General features: G+C 48.7%; 1 protein-coding gene across 6 annotated transcripts in view; it reads left to right on the top strand.

Moving 5' to 3' along the window:
- Positions 1-938: 938 nt before the first annotated feature.
- Positions 939-17,978, top strand: part of MARK2 (microtubule affinity regulating kinase 2) — a 57,595-nt gene continuing 40,555 nt past the window's right edge. For all 6 annotated transcript variants that reach the window (XM_053899573.1, XM_053899574.1, XM_053899572.1 and 3 more), the window contains exon 1: positions 939-1,053. In XM_053899573.1, the coding sequence (XP_053755548.1) occupies positions 1,000-1,053 (54 nt within the window). In that variant the 5' untranslated portion in view covers positions 939-999. The remainder of the gene's footprint in view (positions 1,054-17,978) is intronic.

The raw sequence follows: 17,978 nt of genomic DNA, 5'->3' as shown, positions 1-17,978 counted from the left end.
GATGGATTTTACGAGCGGACTGATGAGCGGACACGCAACCGGGGAAGTTGTTTTAGAACCAAAGGATGCCAATCGTTGGGACGGCTAACAGCCTTATTTTCTATTTGGTCAAACAATAAACATGCACAGGTGATCCACGCTCCCCGTTCAGGTTTGAAAATACCCGGAAACTGACGGAAAGAAACGAACAGTCCGACCGGGTACCACCCCAGGGACGACTCGGGGCTCGCCGGGTCTCGGGTGTTGCCGGAAATGGCCGACGACCGCGGTCGGCTGCGGGGCGGGACGGGGGCGTGGCCGGTTCCCTGCACGCGGAGCGGCTTCGGGTGTTTCCGGAAACCGCGGCGAGCCTGCTTGAAGTGGGCGGGGAAAGGCCTATGGGCGTGGCTGGAGTTCCCCGAGTGGCTTCGTAGATTTCCGTAAACAGAGCCGAAGCTTCGTCTTCGGAATCGAGGCGGCGCGCGCGTCCCCAGGAGTAATCTTCTTCGGGTGTTTCCGGAATTCACCCGTAGTCCGAGGCCAGGAGGAGGAGGCGCGCCCCCCGCCCGTACCTCGCCGCTTCGGATGTTTCCGGCTGCTGCCGGCGGAAAGAGCCGAGGGCCGGCGGTGGTGGCGGCCATGTTGGGAGCAGCAGGTCCGGCGGCGGCTGCCTGTGTGCCGGGCGCGGAGCAGTGCCGCTGAGGGCAGGGGAGGAGCGAGGCAGGCGGCCGGCTGCGGCGGCAGAGAGTAGGCGGAGCGGCGCGGCCCGGCCGAAAGGCGGCACAGCCCAGCCGGGGGTCGGGGGGGTGCGGTCCGGAGCCGCTCGGAGCCGGCGCGGCCTAGCCCGAGCGGCGCATCCCCGGGCTGGCGTGAGCGGCTGCCCGGCCTCCCCGCACCCCCGGCCGGGGCCCATGCGGCGGGTGCCCCTGCTGTGAGAAGCCCCGCCCGGCCGGGCTCCGCGCCTTCCCTTCCCTCCCTTCCTCCAAGCTTCTCGGTTCCCTCCCCTGAGATACCGGCGCCATGTCCAGCGCCCGGACCCCCCTACCCACGCTGAACGAGAGGGACACGGAGCAGGTAAGGAGCCCCGAGGGCTCCCCGAATTCTCTGGCTGGGCCCCTGCACCTTGCAGAGCCTCCTCCCTCCTCTGCTCTCCTCGTGCCCCTGCTGCCACCCTGCAAGCCTCGGCTGCCCTGTCATCTGGCTCTCGGCCTCGCACATCCCCCTCTCAGTCCCGTCCTGGGACCCACCTCGTCCCGACTCCAAGCTGCACACTTGCTGACCCCCGTCTCCCCTCACCGCCCTCCTGCGCTCTTCCGTATTATCTCCCTAGCTTCCCCTTCTCTTCCCTTTTTCTCTCAGGGGCCTTTTCTGGTCTTCCTCCACCCACGCTTAAAGCCGCCACCCTCCTGCTCCTCGAACAGCACCCCGCGATTTGCCCCAGATCGTTGTCCCCCTCTTCCTCCCATCTCTCCGGCCTCGCTTCTGCTCCTCCCGCACCGGTTCTCCCAGTCCCTGGTTATCACCCTCAGGGTCCTTGCCCCGGAGTGTGTTCTCGATCCCTCTCCTCTTCCAGTTCCCCCGCTTCCCCCCCCCTTGCTTCCCCCCCCCTTCCTTCTCCAAATTGTGCTCTCCCTCATGCTTGCAACCCACCAGCTCCACCCTCATCACCTTTCCAAATGGTTCGCCTACTCTTTGCTCATCACTTTCCCTTCTTTTCTCCAGGAGCTCCCCGGTGCCTCGCGCTGGCATTTGTTGCTTCCGTGTTTCCCAGACTGCTGTCATGCGCATAGTTTTCCCACAGGTTGTCTTTGGGGTTCCAGTCTGAAGGGTTCCCTTCAGAGTCTGGATCCCTCGCGTTCTGCCCCCCACCCCCACCCCCCTCCCACCCCCCAGGGGTTTGGCGAAGTCTCTCCGCCTCCTGCTTCTCCCCGAGCGCTTTACCAGCCTGCTCCCCGGACTTGTCCTTTGGAGGGAGAACATCCCTCCGGCCCCACTTTATGGGGACAACCTGTTGCTGAGTCCTTTCCCCGGCCACGCTGCATTACCCTTCTGTCTTTTCACACCGCAGCGCGAGCCATGATGCCTTCCTGTGTCTTCACTCCTGGCTCTGTCACTTTTCATAGTTTCTTCCTCCTTGTTGGGTACCTTCCGGTTTCTCTGCCCTCACCCGGTCTTCCTCACGCTACCTGCCTCAGTGAGGCTTGTCTTTATCTCCGCGTTAGTCTCTTGCCTCCTTCACCCCGTATCTGTTTGCCCCACCGAGGCCCCTGTCCTTTCCCTCCCGATGGGCTAGTCTTTGTAACTCGCCGTCCGGGGGCATTCAGCGTACTAGTTTCTTGAGCTATACGCCACCTCCTCCCCCCCTCCTCGTCCTGGCAATCACTGCTATCATCTGTCACCCAAGCTTTAGCGTTTTCTGTGTCACCCTACCTGTGAGCTGAGAGGCGTCCGCTTTCCACCCCTCCCCTTTCTGTCACCGTGTCCGGCGTCCCTTGCTGACTGCTGGCTGCTGTGTGGAGAGTCCCCTGCCTGGCACACCCTCGTTGGCGGAGAAGTTTACTAGGCCAGAAAAACTCGAGTTGAGAAAGGAGCTCTTCTCCCCTGGGGCTGCAGCGCTTTTTTTTTTTTTTTTTTTTTTTGCATCCTTTTCCCTTATTACACCCTTTATGTTTTCCTGTCGCGCCCTTCTTTCTCCGCAGCCCGATAGAACCGTCGTTATGTTCTCTCGCGTGTTCACATCCTTCCCTGAAAAATCTTCCCTCGTTTCATTGTCCTACGTTTTTCTCTTGTGTCACCTCCCCCCCCCCTTGCTCTCTGTCACCTGGGCAGTCAGGAGCTCCACGAGCAATTGTGGCCCCGAGTTCTTCTCTGTGCTGGTTGACCCTTTCGTTACGGACGGATTGATTGCTTCTGGGGGTGAAATGAGTTGAGGGGGAGGGATGGTGAATTTCTGTTTCCTCGCTGGGTTTTGCAACTGGCTCTGCATGGGACTGAGGTCTTTGGAAACCAGAGCATGGTCTGTATCTCAGGGTCTGGCCCTCACTTGCCGGCTGTTTTCTCTCCTTGCCGGGAACCTCTTTTTCTAGGCTCTCTTGAGGTTCCCCATTCCATTCCTTTTCCTGTCGCACCCTCTGTGTTAGCAGGTAAGCCCTGCTCACCAGAGAACTTTCCCAGACTGTTGATTATGAGCTGGTAGGAGGAGGCCAAGTGACTGACTGGCACCCTCAGGCATGTGGGGAGTGGTTGTGGAGTGCCTACTCTCTCCGCGAGGCTGTGGGGGGCATTGTGTTCAGCAAAGTAGAGTAACAGACTGCCTCAATGTGGTTTCTTTGTGCTGTTTACCAAATGTAAATGTATTCCCGCCGTGGTCTTTTTTTTTTTTCTTGTGATGTGTGCATTGATTTCCTCTCTTCCCTACATGCCTCGAATACTGCTGAGCGCATAGTAGGAAGTCGGTGCACACCCGCTGATTCGGTGCGAGCTAATCGGGTGAGCCGGTCGGGAACGGAAGCTGCCCCTTCGCTAACTTCGTCTAGAGCCACGGCTGCATACTTTGTCGTCCTGTTCCAAATTATGAATTACTCATCCTGTTTGCACTCTTTGTGGACTTAGGCTCCCCTGAGCCGCTTCATCGCTTCTGCTGCCCGTCCTCAAGGTAGCCAGGCATACTATTTGCTCGATATTAAGTCTCGTCCCGGTGACAGCGCAGCCTTTGAAAAAGCTTGGATATACCGGCTACCGGCAGATGCCCGTATTTTTCAAACCAAGAGAAAAGACACGTAGCAGCCCCTCGCGTCACGAGGCCAAGGATGCCAGAAGCATTGGCCTCCTTTAGAATAGCTCGTTGCCACCAGGTAAGAGCAAGGACGCTCTCAGTCCTGTCGCTGTTCTAGTTGAAATAGTCACAGAAGTTCAGTCGTTGCGGTAAATCCTAACGTTATGAAATAAAAAGCAAGGGGTTTGGTTGGGCTGATCCCCTCCCTGCAAAGATTCTCTATCACTGTATTTAGGTTTAAATTATTTAAGCTGGTTTCCCCAGGAAATGGGTAAACTCTACTGGTTGTCTTCAAGCTCCAATCTCTTTTTTAGCTCTTCCTCTCCCCCTTTCTTTAAAACATGTGGCTGATGAGAAGCTGTTTCCAGGAGCTCTTTGATCACATCTGAATTAAACACACATAACACGCGTGCGCACACACACACACACACACACACACACAGAAAATGTTGAAGCATAAAAATAAACCTTGTACTGCAGGAAGATTGCCTGTTTGCTGTCGGATTCTGCTCCTAGCACTGGAAGTGGGAGCTAAAAGAAAGTCAAGCCCCCCTCTTTAAGATGATTTTTGTGACACCTGGTTTCGAATGTGCTTTTTTCCCAGCTCTAGACTCTTCTTTCTTTTGCAGGAGGGTTGTGACCTGGGGCTGGTAGTTTTGGGGATTCTCAGTCTGTGAGCTGAGCTTTCTGTCCAGTTCTCCGAATGGCTCTGCTGGCCTGGAGGCTTGGCTGTGGTGACAGCAATCAGCATGTAGGATGCCTGTCCTCCAGCCAGCGGCGGCGGCAACAATAGGCTAGGCAGGTGCGGAGAGGGGTCCGGCTTCCCAGAGTTCACCTGCCGCTACTACGTGGAACACCTGGGAGGGGGGCCGCCCCACCTCTGGGCCTCAGGAACCACGAGCGAGAGGGCTTCCGGGGCTTCCGAGGGAAAAGAGGAGGCTTTCGGAGGCTTTCACTACCGGCCTCGCTTCTGCTGCAGTGCGCAAGGGAGGGGGGTTGCTCTCGTTCTTCTCGGGTGCGAGTAGCATTGTTTATTCTCTTGGGTGGTTCTAGGAAGAGGAGTGTGGAAGTCTGGATGAAGTGAGCAAAGCTGACTTACGGAATCCTGTAAAGAACAACCGAGCCGCTCCAGACACATCTCCCTTGGATGCCAGGGTTGATTCTGGCTGAACGTTGCCAACGCTGAATAATTTGGTTTTAGTGTCTCCTCTGGTAGAGAGCTCGGGTGGCTCTCATTTCACTCCATGCCTGTGAGCCGGGCGGTGCTGTGCTCTGCGTACGGACTCTGACTTCTGCCCTTTGACTCTGGCCAAGGGCTCCTTAGTGGGGCTGCCTTCTGGTCAGGGATGTGGGTGGACGTCAGAGCATACGTTCTCGCTTCCTGCGTGGCCCTAGAAATTTAGAGTGAGGCCTCGTTAGAGCGAGGGCTCTGGGAGTCTAGAGATCACAGAGTCGCTCGCCGTACCGTGATCTTTGAACCCAGTGAAGGTAACCACTTAGTAAATTGTGATAATTTCTCTCTAATGTGTGGGCTTTGGGAAGTAGCTAAACAGACGGATTCAAGACAGTCGTTGAAACTTGGTCTGCTTTAGATTAAAATCAAGTTCACACAGGGATGACTGCATCTTGCAGATGGTGACCAAAGACTGGGCCTGAGATTTCTTTTCATGGTCAGTGTCTTAACTGATGCCTGTGAGGTAGGAAGAAATTGAGAATTTGTTTGCCTGAGAGGTTTGCATCGTTAGGTCTCATGGGAGTCAAAAACTTCTCAGACCAGACCGTCTCCCCTTTGGACAGAACGGCCCAGCTCTCGGTGGGCATTTGACCAGGACTAACCCGTGCCTTCACGAACTCTTTCCCATTGCACACTCAGCCACCTGGCTGGCACTTCTCTCCTCCCAGGAGCTTCCATGACTTTCCTACATATGTATTATGTCGACGGGAATGAATATTTTATGCCTAGAGTGCAGCCAAGCCTCAGACTCTGTGGCCCATTATCGACGAGTGGGGTGGGGGCTGGGCGCCACCTTTGGCCCCATGATAGCTCTGCTAAATGGGCTCCCCCCGCACCACAGCAGCACTTTGAAGCCCATTAATGGATTGGGATGAAGTAACCTCCGCAGATGGGAAGGGCGAGGAGGGTGGTTGTCCTTCCTTCCCCGAGACTGCCTGGTGAGGCTTTCCTGCAGTCACCAGGGCCAGCCCCAGCTCCGTCTGCTTAGTTAAGCTGTGGACTGTGGCTGCTAGGCTTTTGCTATGAGAGGAGGTAGAGAAAGGGCTTGATTCTCTTGTAGCCTCCGGTGCTGCCGGGTTTGCACTTTCCTATCAAAGCAGAAACCGAGAAGGATGTGGAAAGGGTGGGTGGAGTTTAACCTAGGCCTTCCTCCTTCAGCGGAAGTTCAGCGGTGACAAACCACATAGGTGGCTGAGTTTCCTCCTGTTGAGGGGAGACTCCAGCATTCGTACCTTTTTGCACTTACAGCTTGGATTCTCCAGGCTTCCTCGCAGCCTTCATCAAACGAGAGTGAGTCACTGCAGTGTTATCTCTGCCTTTTCCCCTTCTGTCTCAGCAAAGGGAAGAGGGAGCCTTTACAAACTTTGTGGGGGAGGAAAACACCCGTTTCCCACTTCTGGCATGGGAAGAGGCCATGTATCCCGACGTTAACTCTGAAATCTCTCACGCTCGGAGCCGAATGCCACCACCCCGCTACAGCCCTCTTGGTGTAGGCATTGAATGTCATTGCTGTCTTTTAGGCTGTGATGGCCTGATTCCGAAACACCACGAGAGGATCTGGTCTCTTGGTGTCCAGTCGTCTTTCGGAGAAGGAGGCAATCCAGTTCCTTCTCTTGCCCCCTTGACCTGCTCCTCCTTGAGGGTGTAGAAGTAGATCCCTTCATCTGTATGTCTGCCCTTTGCTGGAGGGTTTGAAGTTTCTCAGTCCCTGTGCCCTCTCCCTACTTGCATTTATCCCTACGTTTTTCATTAGAAAACGGCAAAAAGGGCAAAAACAAATGTGTGTCCTTTTGCTCATCACGTAGCGAACCTTCCACTTCTAAAGCCATGTAACCTCAGGTTTGGTAGGCGAGGGCGAGCCGGACACTGATATTGATGGCTAGGTGAATCCTGAGGGACAACAGATAGGAGGGTGGAAGAAGGGGGGCGGGGAGAGAGGAGAAAGGGAGGGGTGTGTTCAGTGACTGGCTCCCAGCCACCTTTTTCTTTTTAACATGAGGAAGGCGGAGCAGACCAGAGGCTTCTCTGTAGAACCAGTCAAGCTGGTTTTGAGCAGCCTCGGCCTATTTTCCCCTGTGTTCTTTGGGAAGTTGGCCATACAAAGGTCTGCCTCCTCTGGGGCTCTGCTCGTTGAGGTGTGAGTCTGGATGAGGTCTGTAAACACCCCCATTCCCCCTCATTACTGAACGGGCCTCTGAGCACGAGTGGGCTTTCTCTACACCCAGTGCTGTTCAAGGCAACTTGGTCCTCCGCACCTGTCACTGGAAACTCTAAGATACAACTCCTTTCCTTGGACCCCCTTTGCAAGTCACAGCTTGGCAAAAGGCCCTCCAGCCTGGCCAGGGAAAAGCGGTTGGGTTTGTGGTTTAGGGATCGGGAACTGACTCCTGGCTCTTGTGATCTGGCTGCTAAATCCACTGAGGCCCCAGTCCTTTTGGCTTGATGCAGTGGGACTGTCTGTCCAGGCCTGCTGGGGAAGAAAAAAGGAGAGAGAATAGTTTTTGGTCTTTGGCAGCTCAGGAGGTTAACAGTTCAAGTGTGTTCCTGATCAGGTACCCGTAGGAAAGGTGGGAGTCATCAGTCACCACGTGCTGGCACTTCCTGAACAGCAGCAGGAAGCCTTTCTCAGGGGAAAGACATAGGATTCTGAGGCTCCTCTGACCATCAGAGCTACTAATACAGCAGGATTGTTTTCCCAGTCCCCCAGTAAACGGAAAACTCCCATGTCCGAAAGTTTGGTGATTAATGAGTGAAACCACCTGCAAACATAGTTCCAGCCCTCGTCCTTGCCCTTGCCCTTGCCCTTGCCCTTGGGGGGCAGGTTGCTTCTGTCACTGCTACAATGATCTACTCATTGCTTCTCTTGAGCACCATTTCACTGAGGGTTTTGGTTACTGATACTCTGTGTAAAGGGCGGCTCCTTTTCCTGCACCTTCTTTAGACCCAAGGATCTGCTGGCCCTCCCTTACCCCTTATCACTCCCCCCCACCCCCCTACCCCCGCCAGATGGCCATCATCTGAGTGTCTTTGCATGTGGTGTTGGATGTGCTTGTGACTTGTTGCTTCGTTTGGGCCCACAAGTGTTTGAATGACTGGTTCTGTAGTCACAGGAAGTGGGGCCCCATAGGCCTGCTTGGTCTAGCAATAGCATTCTAATTGAGTTGAGCTTATGGCGGAGTGGAAAGGAGATCCCAGCACTTGGGGACTTCTAATAAGTGGTATGTTCTGGTTAGAGCGGGCTCTGCAGCTTGATTCCCCTGTGCTGGAATCTTGGTCAGCCCCTACTGTGACCCTGGGCTTACCTAATTGTTCCAGGCCTGTTAGCTCACCTGTAAAAAAAGGAGTAATGATAGTCCCTATCTTGTAGGTATAGTTGTGAGCATCAGAGAAGTTAACGATTATAAAACACTTTAAAACAACACCTGGCAGGACGTAACAATCCTCATGATCACCGTTCTTAGTTGAGCGACTTGGTGGGTTTTCTCTGAACACGATACAACTCCAGGTCAGTATGCGTTGGAAATTCTCTCTAATTGATTGAAAGAATCTTGGTTTCTTTTAACGTTTATTTATTTTTGAGACAGAGAGAGACAGAGCATGACCAGGGGAGGGGCAGAGAGAGAGGGAGACACAGAATCGGAAACAGGCTCCAGGCTCTGAGCTGTCAGCACAGAGCCCGACGCGGGGCTCGAACTCACAGACCGTGAGATCGTGACCTGAGCCGAAGTCGGACGCTTAACCGACTGAGCCACCCAGGCGCCCCAAGAATCTTGGTTTCTTTTAGTCATTAGGGTCCCTCAGGTGCTTTTTCCAGCATTAAAAAAAAAATTTGTGGTTGTTTATTTTACTTTATTTGTTGAAGCTAGCCAGCTATCTGAATAGAATGCTTTTGGAAAGGTTTATGTGCTATTGAGATCATTTTAAAAAATGGGGATGCGTTTATTTACAAGATATCAATATCAGGTGATTTTATTGATTAACAAAACGAAACAACCCAAAACACTACCTTCTGCCTGCCCATACTTCTGTGTCGTGAATGGTAAGGGTGGTGGTGGTGTTGTGTGTGTGCGGCCTCATCAAGGGAGGATCCAGATCCAAAGTCACCAGACCATGGGTTTTTTTCTGAGTGCTGGGATCCAGCCGATTGCATGGGATTTTTTTCCATGTTCCTTTCTTCAGGTGCAGTATTTACCCTTTGGCAACAGGAGAAAGCTCCCTGTTTCTCTTAAATACCACATGGGAACTTAGCAGCTAATGATTTTAGGTTCCTTTTTCACTAGCAAAGAGGCCTTCAGGGGCAAGCCCTTGTTATCTCTGTTGGCTTCTCTGCAGTGAGAAGAAAGCCTCCCCTTTGTGAGGCCTGGAAGGGTCACAGCCATTTCTCGGCTGCCCCTGTGAGTTTGTGGACTTTGAATCTTGGGCTGAGATTTTGGTCTCGGTTGGTTCCTTGTTTATCTTTGTCTCTCTTGCGGCTCCTAGAGCCTGAGCGCCTGGTCAGGACAGCAAGTAACTTGCTTAGTTTTTTCACACTGCAACTGCAGCCCAGGAGAAAGGTAACAGTGTCGCCTCAGCTCATCAGGGAATGTTTCTTTGACTGTGTTTTCCTCTCTCTTTTGACCTCTCTGCTGACTTATCTCACTTCCTTTTTTTTTTTTTTTTTCTGTTTGGTTTCTTTGAACTCTGTTCCTTCATTACCGCTGTCCATCTCGGGTTTTCATCTCTGTCCCCCTCTGCCTTACCTGTTTCTATGCCTCTTTTGTGGCATGGCTCGGGAGAGGAATTCTGATAGTCTGAGATCTCCTTCTGTATAGAATCCCAGTACCACCCAGTCCTTTCTCCTGTTCCTCTGATTTCTGTAAAGTTAGGGATTTGCAGCTTTAGCACACATTTTCTTTTTATGTCTCTGGAGCCACCTTCCTCAGTAAAGCCAGGCCTGGCGATCTGACAGCTTATTAGGGTCGGCATCCTAGTTTCCCTGGTGATAGGGTCTAAGCCAGTTCTGAGCCGTTTCCTCTGGCCTATCCGGAATGCTGTAACGCTGGATCCTGTCTTGGGAGGGATCTGAGGTGGCACTTGTGAATTTTGGCAGTGCGATATTGAATGTGGTCCCCAAAGTGTGGTTTGAGGACCCTGGGGCTCCCTAAGGTCCATTCAGTGGTACACGAAATCAAAGTGAGTTTCATCAGAACATGAACGCAGTATGTGCTTTTTACCATTGTGGCTCTGTCCGTATACAGTGGAGTTTTCCAGAGGCTGAATGATGTGTGCTGACATCATCACTCTTGGCTAATGAAATGTGTGCTTTTGTATTCTTGTGTTTTCTAGAATTTTTAAGGTAGTCCTTTAAGGTATAAATAGAGATGTTTTCAGTGATGCGCTCAGTTTGTTTTCAGTACTTCTCCGGGACTCTTACTATCTTTCTTCACTTGTGCCTGCTCTAAGCCCTGTAAACCTCGTTATTGTCCTGGAAATCCTTATTTTGATATCCCACCATTTTCCTGGCATCTTTGAGGAAACACAATAAGAAGTAAGTGCAGCTTGTAAAACGTACTTGTAAAAACTTTTGGGAAAGCTTCTAATTTTAAAAATTTTACTTACAACTTACTTTAGCACTTGATTCTAACATAGAGGAAAATTTATCATATTTCTCTTATATTCAAGGATGGATTGTTGACTTTAAAAAGGGAGATTAGAAGACTTGCAACCTCTGTTTACTGAAATGGACATATCAACAAGTGAATGGGAGGAGTCTGAAGAGTCTAGGCAAAACCGTAAATAAGAAATTAGAAGAGATGACACTGTAACGAGAGCTATCTTCTCCTCAGCTTTATAGATGTTAATAACGTACTTTATTACGTCTTACGCAACTGAACGCGGTTCAGGTAGCGCTGTAGTGCCAGTTCAGGTGCAACATCACGTCAAGACCGATCATTCAAAGTTGAAAGAAAAAGGAATCGAGAACTTCTGGTGTATACACCATGAGCTCTTGAAAAGCCAAACTTTGCTCCAGCTTTTCAACCTAGAAGTGAAAAAAAAGTCACTGAATCTTACGGGACACGTTCGGACGTTCTTTGGCTGGAAAAGCCCACCCAGTAGCCGAGAGACTGAGAAGGTCTCGAACGGCAGACGTTGCCGAACGCCCGCTGGGCGGAGAGTCCGTGAAACGCAGGGCAGCGCCGCTTTGTGTGTACCATGACTCGTCGAATCAGAGGCTTAGGTACGAATGTGAAGACTGAGTTCACATCTTGTTTACAGAATTGTACTTTTGCCTTACAAACGAGGTTTACAGACGTGGCTCAACTTGTGTCAGCACCGACTACGCTTCAGAGAATTTTCCTTTACGTGAACGCTCAGCAGTGAACGCGAGTAGCGATCAATATGCAACGGGTTGAATAACTCTCTTGACTTTCATGGTTCATCCTGGAAGAACTTCGTTTCCGTTTGCACTGTTGCACAGAAGTAATGGCAGAGAAAATCGCTGGCGGCGTCACGTAAATCAAGGCAGTGGCACCGAACTCTGCTGGCGATCGTAGTCGTGAACTTCTCTCCTGCTAGACACTTGTGGTTTAAGGAGGGGAGGGGCATTTTCACTTGAGTGGGTCCTAAAAATTATTAATTTTTATTAAGTCTCAACCCTCTAATAAAAGTCTCTTTAATATTTTGAGTGATGAAATGCCAAGTATCTGTGGGGCACTGGTGCCGTATCCCATCGTGCAGTGACGCTCTCGAGAAAACGTACTAGTGTGTTGGAGCTGAACCAGTTGCATGGATCATCATTTTAACTTGAAAGACCAACTACAGTTGTTCACGCTTGAGTATTTAGTGGACATTTTCTTGCAAGTGAGCGAAGTGAGTCTGTCACCGTTGCCAGTCATAAAAGTCAAGCTTTCAAGCAAAAATGAGAATTTTCAAAAACTTGGATTCGTCAAAGACGTTTTTGATGAGATCAGTGGTAAAATTAGTGGAATGTGATCTTTTGATATTGTATGAAATGTCAGTATTTGGAAATTCTGTATAATTCAATGAAGGCATATTTCCCAGATTGCCAGTAGGTAAAAGAGCCATTCAAAGTGCAAGGTGACCAGTGTATTTTAACATAAAAAGTACACAGCAGATTCATTGATAGGAGCGCCTAGGGGGCTCAGTCGGTTGGGTGTCTGACTCTTGATTTCGGCTCAGGTCATGATCTCACGGTTCGTGAGATTGAGCCCCATGTTGGGCTCTGCGCTGAGAGCGTGGAGCCTGCTTGGGATTTTCTCTCTCTCTCTCTCTCTCTGCTCCTCCCCCCGGCCCCAGAATAAATAAGTAAACTTAAAAAGAAAAGATTCATTGATAAAATTGCAGATTGCAACTAGCTTTTAAAAACTACTACTTTTGAGTTTGGGTCTGGTGTGTCGAAGAAGAAAATTCTGAAAAGCTATTAAACTCCCATTTTCCAGCCACAGGTGTATATGAAGTGAGATTTTTCTTCATATCTTACAACTGGAGCAGCATATTGAAACACATCGGATGCAGAAGCAGATATAAGAAGTTGGTGCTCTTTCATTAAGCTAGACATTAAAGAGGTGTACAACAGCGTAAAACAGTGCAGCTTTTGCCGTGAATTTAATTTTGTTTTTGAAAGTACGGGTTGTTTTTTGGTTTTGTTTTTTTTTTGTAAAAAAAATAGGTTGTTTGTATAAACATGTAATGGGTTTATTGTTTTGAATGAATTAATAAAAATATTTTTTAAATCACCATTTTAGTTTCTAATAAGGTAGCTGTCGATAACTATAACCCACGTAAACCAAAGATTTGTGCAGTCCTCAGTAATTTTTTTAAGAGCGTAAAGAGTTCTTGAGACCAAAAAGTGAGAAAATTTTTGTTTGTAGACAAAACTTGAGTTGATTGTCCGTCTTGGGTTGGGTACTTGCAGTGACTTCATAGGGATCCTTGTTTACCATTCAGGCTGCCATACGGTCCCTGTCTGGGCCTCAGAGACTTTGACCCAAGCTACCTTTTTTCCTTCTAATGCGTATGGCATTGGCCCCATGGGGGTTTGTTGTTGTTTTATCAGTGGTTCGTTTTATTCCCTTTCTGCCTTTTTCCTTAATTTTTTTTCTTTCTCTCATTTTTCTTTCTCTTTATTCCTCTCTTTTAAGCCCCCCCCCCTTTTGTCATTTTTTTCTTTAGTTTTTTAGCATGGGGGTTTTTGGGGTTTTGTCTGGCATTGTGTTTTGATTGGATTATGAGATCAGTTCATGGGGCGGACTTCCTTTGGTATGTGTGAAATTGTGGTTTGGCAAATACAGTTTTTTCATTAAAAATAAGTAACTCACGTTTACATGTAATGGGTTTATTATGTTCTTTTATTTTTTATTCTTAAATTTTTTTTAATGTTTATTTTCGGGAGACAGAGAAAGACAGAGCATGAGCAGGGGAGGGGCAGAGAGAGAGAGGGAGATACAGATTCTGAAGCAGGCCCCAGGCCCCCAGCTAGCAGCACAGAGCCTAATGTGGGACTCCAACTCACAAGCAGTGAGTTCTGACCTGAGCTGAAGTCAGACGCTTAAGCCACGGAGCCACACAGGTGCCCCTATTCTTTTCTTTTAAATGAATGGATACATCTTTAAATCTTTGCTCTTATTTTCTTTTCTCTATTATCTTTTCTCGATTTCTCTTATGAATACAGTAAATATTAATAGATATTATCTACATAAACAAATGCTTTTTGGGGACTCAATTATTTTTAATAGTTGCAGGGAGTTTCTGAAACCAAAAAGCAGAAGAATCATAGTCGTAGACAAAACTTGGATGACTTCTCCCTGGCTTTGGTTGGCCAGTTTATTGGTAATTTCATAAAAAAACATTTTGCAGTTCCCAGCCCCTGCCTAGTCCTGGCTGTGCCTCAAAAAGGCACTTGCTGCCTTGGTTTTCTGTTGTTCTAGCTGAGGAAGGAGATTTTCAGCTACCTGAGGAACTGTGACCAAAGTTGGCTCCTTTTCTCTTCAAAAACAGAGCATTGACCTTGTAAGTTTTCTTAAACAGTTATCTTTTTCAAATTTTGAGATAATTTTAAATGAAAAGTTGCACAGCTAACCCAAAGAGTGCTTGGACGTTCTTCACTCAGCTTCCCCTTGCGTTAACATCTTCTATAACCACAGAACACGTATCAGAACTAAGAATTAACCTCAGTATAATACTATCAGCCACAGTACAGAACTTGCTCAGATTTCATCAGTTTTTCCACTGATGTGCTTTTTCTTTTCCAGGACCCAGTACGGGCTTTAATTGTCATATCCCGTAGTCTCCTCAAATCTGTGACCATTTCGGGGCACCTGGGTGGCTCAGTCGGTTAAGCGTCCGACTTTGGCTCAGGTCATGATCTCACGGCTCGTGAGTTCGAGCCCCACGTCAGGCTCTGTGCTAGCAGCCCAGAGCCTGGAGCCTGCTTCCTGTTCTATGTCTCCCTCTCTCTCTCTGCCCCTCCCCCGCTCATGCTCTCTCAAAATAAACATTAAACAAATTTTTTTTTTTTAAATCTGTGACCATTTCTTTAATCTTCCCAGGTCTTTTATGACGTTGACGGTTTTGAAGAGTACTGGTTAGTTTATAGGATGTTCCCTGATTATGGTAACCTAAAATTTTCTCATGGCCTGGTGCTTTAACTCCCATGTTTTCATTGTGGTAAAATACACGCATCAGATTTAGCGTTTTAATCTTTTCTTTTTTAATTTTTCATTTAAGTTTATTTTTAATTTTTTTTTAATGTTTATCTCTGAGACAGAGACACAGCATGAGTGGGGGAGGGGCAGAGAGAGAGGGAGACACAGAATCCGAAGCAGGCTCCAGGCTCTGAGCTGTCAGCGCAGAGCCTGACGCGGGGCTCGGACTCACAAACCGTGAGATCATGACCTGAGCCGAAGTTGGTCGCTCAACCTCGCTCAACCGACTGAGCCACCCAGGCGCCCCAAGTTTATATTTATTTTTGAGACAGAGAGAGGGGGACAGAGGATCCGAAGCTGGCTTTGCTGACAGCAGATAACCCAATGCGGGGCTCGAACTAAAAAAGATCGCAGGAACGTGACCTGAGCCGAAGTCAGATGCTTAACCGACTGAGCCACCCAGGCGCCCCACCCCCCATTTTTATCTTGTAAGTCGGGTGGCATTAAGTACATTCACAATGTCATGTAACCATCTACTATTTCTAGAAATTGTTCATCGTCCCAAACAAATTTTGTATCAATTAAATAGTAACTCTCCATCTCCCACTCCCCCAGTCTCTTGTAACCTTTATTTTACTTTCTGTCTCTATGGATTTGACTACTCTAGGTACCTCATGTAAGTTGAATCATACAGTGTTTGTTTTTTGTGTGTCTGGCTCATTATACTTAATGTTTTCAAGGCTCATCCGTGTTGTAGCTTTAATTCCATTTTAAAAGTTCACTTGGGTTTTCCTATGATGGTATGTATTGAGTTGATATGTTAGAAAATATAGTTAAGATTATGTTGTAATTGGCTTAGTGATATTATTTTAAATGAATTAATAGACAACGTAGCATTTTCTAAGTTTTAGTTAGAATACAGTGCGTATACTCACATAAAGAAAAGCGATTTGAGCTCCTTAATAGTTCAGAGTATAAAGGGTTTCCAGACAGAAGGGTGAGAATATCTTTTGTAGACCGGCATTGGGCTTGATCATCCCTGTTCTTGATTGGTTGGCTACTTGCTATGACCTCATACTGAGCCTTTGTTTTGCAATTCCCAGGGTCCTGGCTGGGCTGCAGGAAGGTACTTGCTGCCTTGGTTTGCAGTCATTCTAGCTGAGGAAGCTGGTTCTCAGTGACCCGAGGGACTTTGACCAAAGTTGGCTTTTTTCCTCCTTCTAATATAGAACATTGGCCTTTGTTTCCCCATTAAAAAGATCATTTGGCTTACTTGGATTTCATTATGACGGATTTTTTTTTAAGCTTATGCATTGGCTATTGGTCAATTCCAAATTTGAAAACTGCAAAGCTTGCTTAGCCTCTATCCTTGAAGAACCTTGGTGCCTGTAATAGCTGAAGGCTGGGAGGCTCCAGTCACCCACTATGGCCAGAACACCCAACACCCAACAGTCTGCTCCCTGGGTGGCTGCAGAGCCTACACACTCTGTTCCTATTTCTTCTGTGCTTAACTCCTTGTTGGCCCTGTTTCTTAAACATGCCTGCCAAATCTGACACTTAACAGAGATAGCTTTATCCCCCCCCCCCCCCCCCCAAGAGGTAAGCAGATTTGGTGTGTAACAGTGTGAACTTTGCTTGATGAGTCTTTAAGGGACAGGTCAAATAGCAGTGGATACATAGTTTCTAAGGTATCCTATGGGGGTGCCTGGATGGCTCAGATGCTTAATGGGCTGCCTCTTGATTTCGGCCCAGGGTTTGTGGGATCAAGTCCCATGTCAGGCTCCACACTGTCTGTGCAGAGTCTGGGATTCTCTCTGCCTCCCCCCTCCCACGCCCTTCCCGCCCCCCCCCCCCCCCCCACCGGCACATGTGCACACACTATCTCAAAATAAATATTTTTTGCAGGGTGCCTGGGTGGCTCAGTCGGTTAGTGTCAGATGTTGGCTTAGGTCATGATCTTGCAGTTCGTGGGTTCGAGCCCCACCTCGGGCTCTGTGCTGACAGCTCAGCCTGGAGCCTGCTTCAGATTCTGTGTCTCTCTCTCTCTCTCTCTCTCTCTCTCTCTCTCTCTCTCTACCCCTCCCCCACCCCTATCCCCACATTGGGTCTCTCAAAAATAAACGTTAAAAAAAATTTTTTTTTTTTAAATTTTAAAGTATCTTACGATTCTCAGCCTTGTTCTTTTGCTTGCACTCACCCTCCAATGTCCATGGAACCTCTGACTTTGGAAGGCTTCCCTTGGGACCGCTAGTGGTAGACCTTTGGGCCTCCTCTCATAGTTACTTGTACCAGCTTTAAGCAAATCTTTTTAAATTCATCTCATTTGTTCAGAATCACTTCTCATCGGGTCATTAAAAAACACTGTTTAATCAGGTGCTTAACTTATATCAATTTGAGTCTACAGATAGACTTGCGGGATTATAGCTCCGTTCCCCATCACTCAGCAGTCCCATAATCCTCTGCTTTTTACACAAAGCTTATTTCTTTTCAGATTCACATGTGGCTTTCATTCCAATTCCAGAATTGAACTTGATGTGCTTTTCTCTCTCTCTTCGGCCGCTGGTCTGTATAGAAGATAGACTTTTGCTTTCAAAGGAGATTTGTTCACTCTATTAGCTAAGGCAGCGACTCAGTAACGGTGCCTCTTGGACGGCCCTCTAGTACATTAGTCTTCCAAGTGGTTGGGGAACTCTCAAAGGGAATGGACTGAGTACTTGAAGGGTCGACCACCCCTGCCCGTTGTCACTCACGGGGCACGGTCTGCTCTGAGGCTGGCGTCGTTAGCTGTAGACATGATAATAGCCTGTACGTATTGAACACTTACTTTGTCCCAGACGCTCGTTTAGCTGTTTTACATTGATTAACTCATTTAGTCTTTGTGAGATGGTGGGTCTTAGTGAGGAAATAGAGGTGAGGAAATAGAGGCCCAGAAATGTTGAATAGCTTGTCTGTTACAAACCCAAGTGGTCCAGAGGGCATCAGTGTCAGAGCAAGACTTTCTTAACTGTGGCAAATCCTTTGGTTCTGTTTTCAGCCGTGTCCAGGCGGTAGGAGATAGATAGATACCTTAGGATTCGCTCCTAGTCAGCATGGGGCCGGCTTAAGAGTTAGTTGTTTCTTCCTGCCCTTCGTGGCCCTAGGGGTACAGACGCAGCTGGCCAGGCTCACCTCCCCTGGCGTACAAGAGCTATGGGAAACTTTTTTAAAAACTTTATTGTTTAACCCTCGCTTCTGATTGCCCTCTTTATCTCTTCTCATCTTCCGGAATTTCAAGAACCGTTTTTAGAAAAGCCAGAATTCTGAGACCTAAAATGAGTAACTAACAAGTAAGTACTGAGCTCGTAGC

This window comes from Panthera pardus, unplaced genomic scaffold (genome assembly GCF_024362965.1).
Source record: "Panthera pardus isolate Hobbes unplaced genomic scaffold, ASM2436296v1 HiC_scaffold_12, whole genome shotgun sequence".
NCBI classification, from domain to species: Eukaryota; Metazoa; Chordata; class Mammalia; order Carnivora; family Felidae; genus Panthera; species Panthera pardus.
This window is presented reverse-complemented; position numbering and strand designations above follow the sequence as displayed.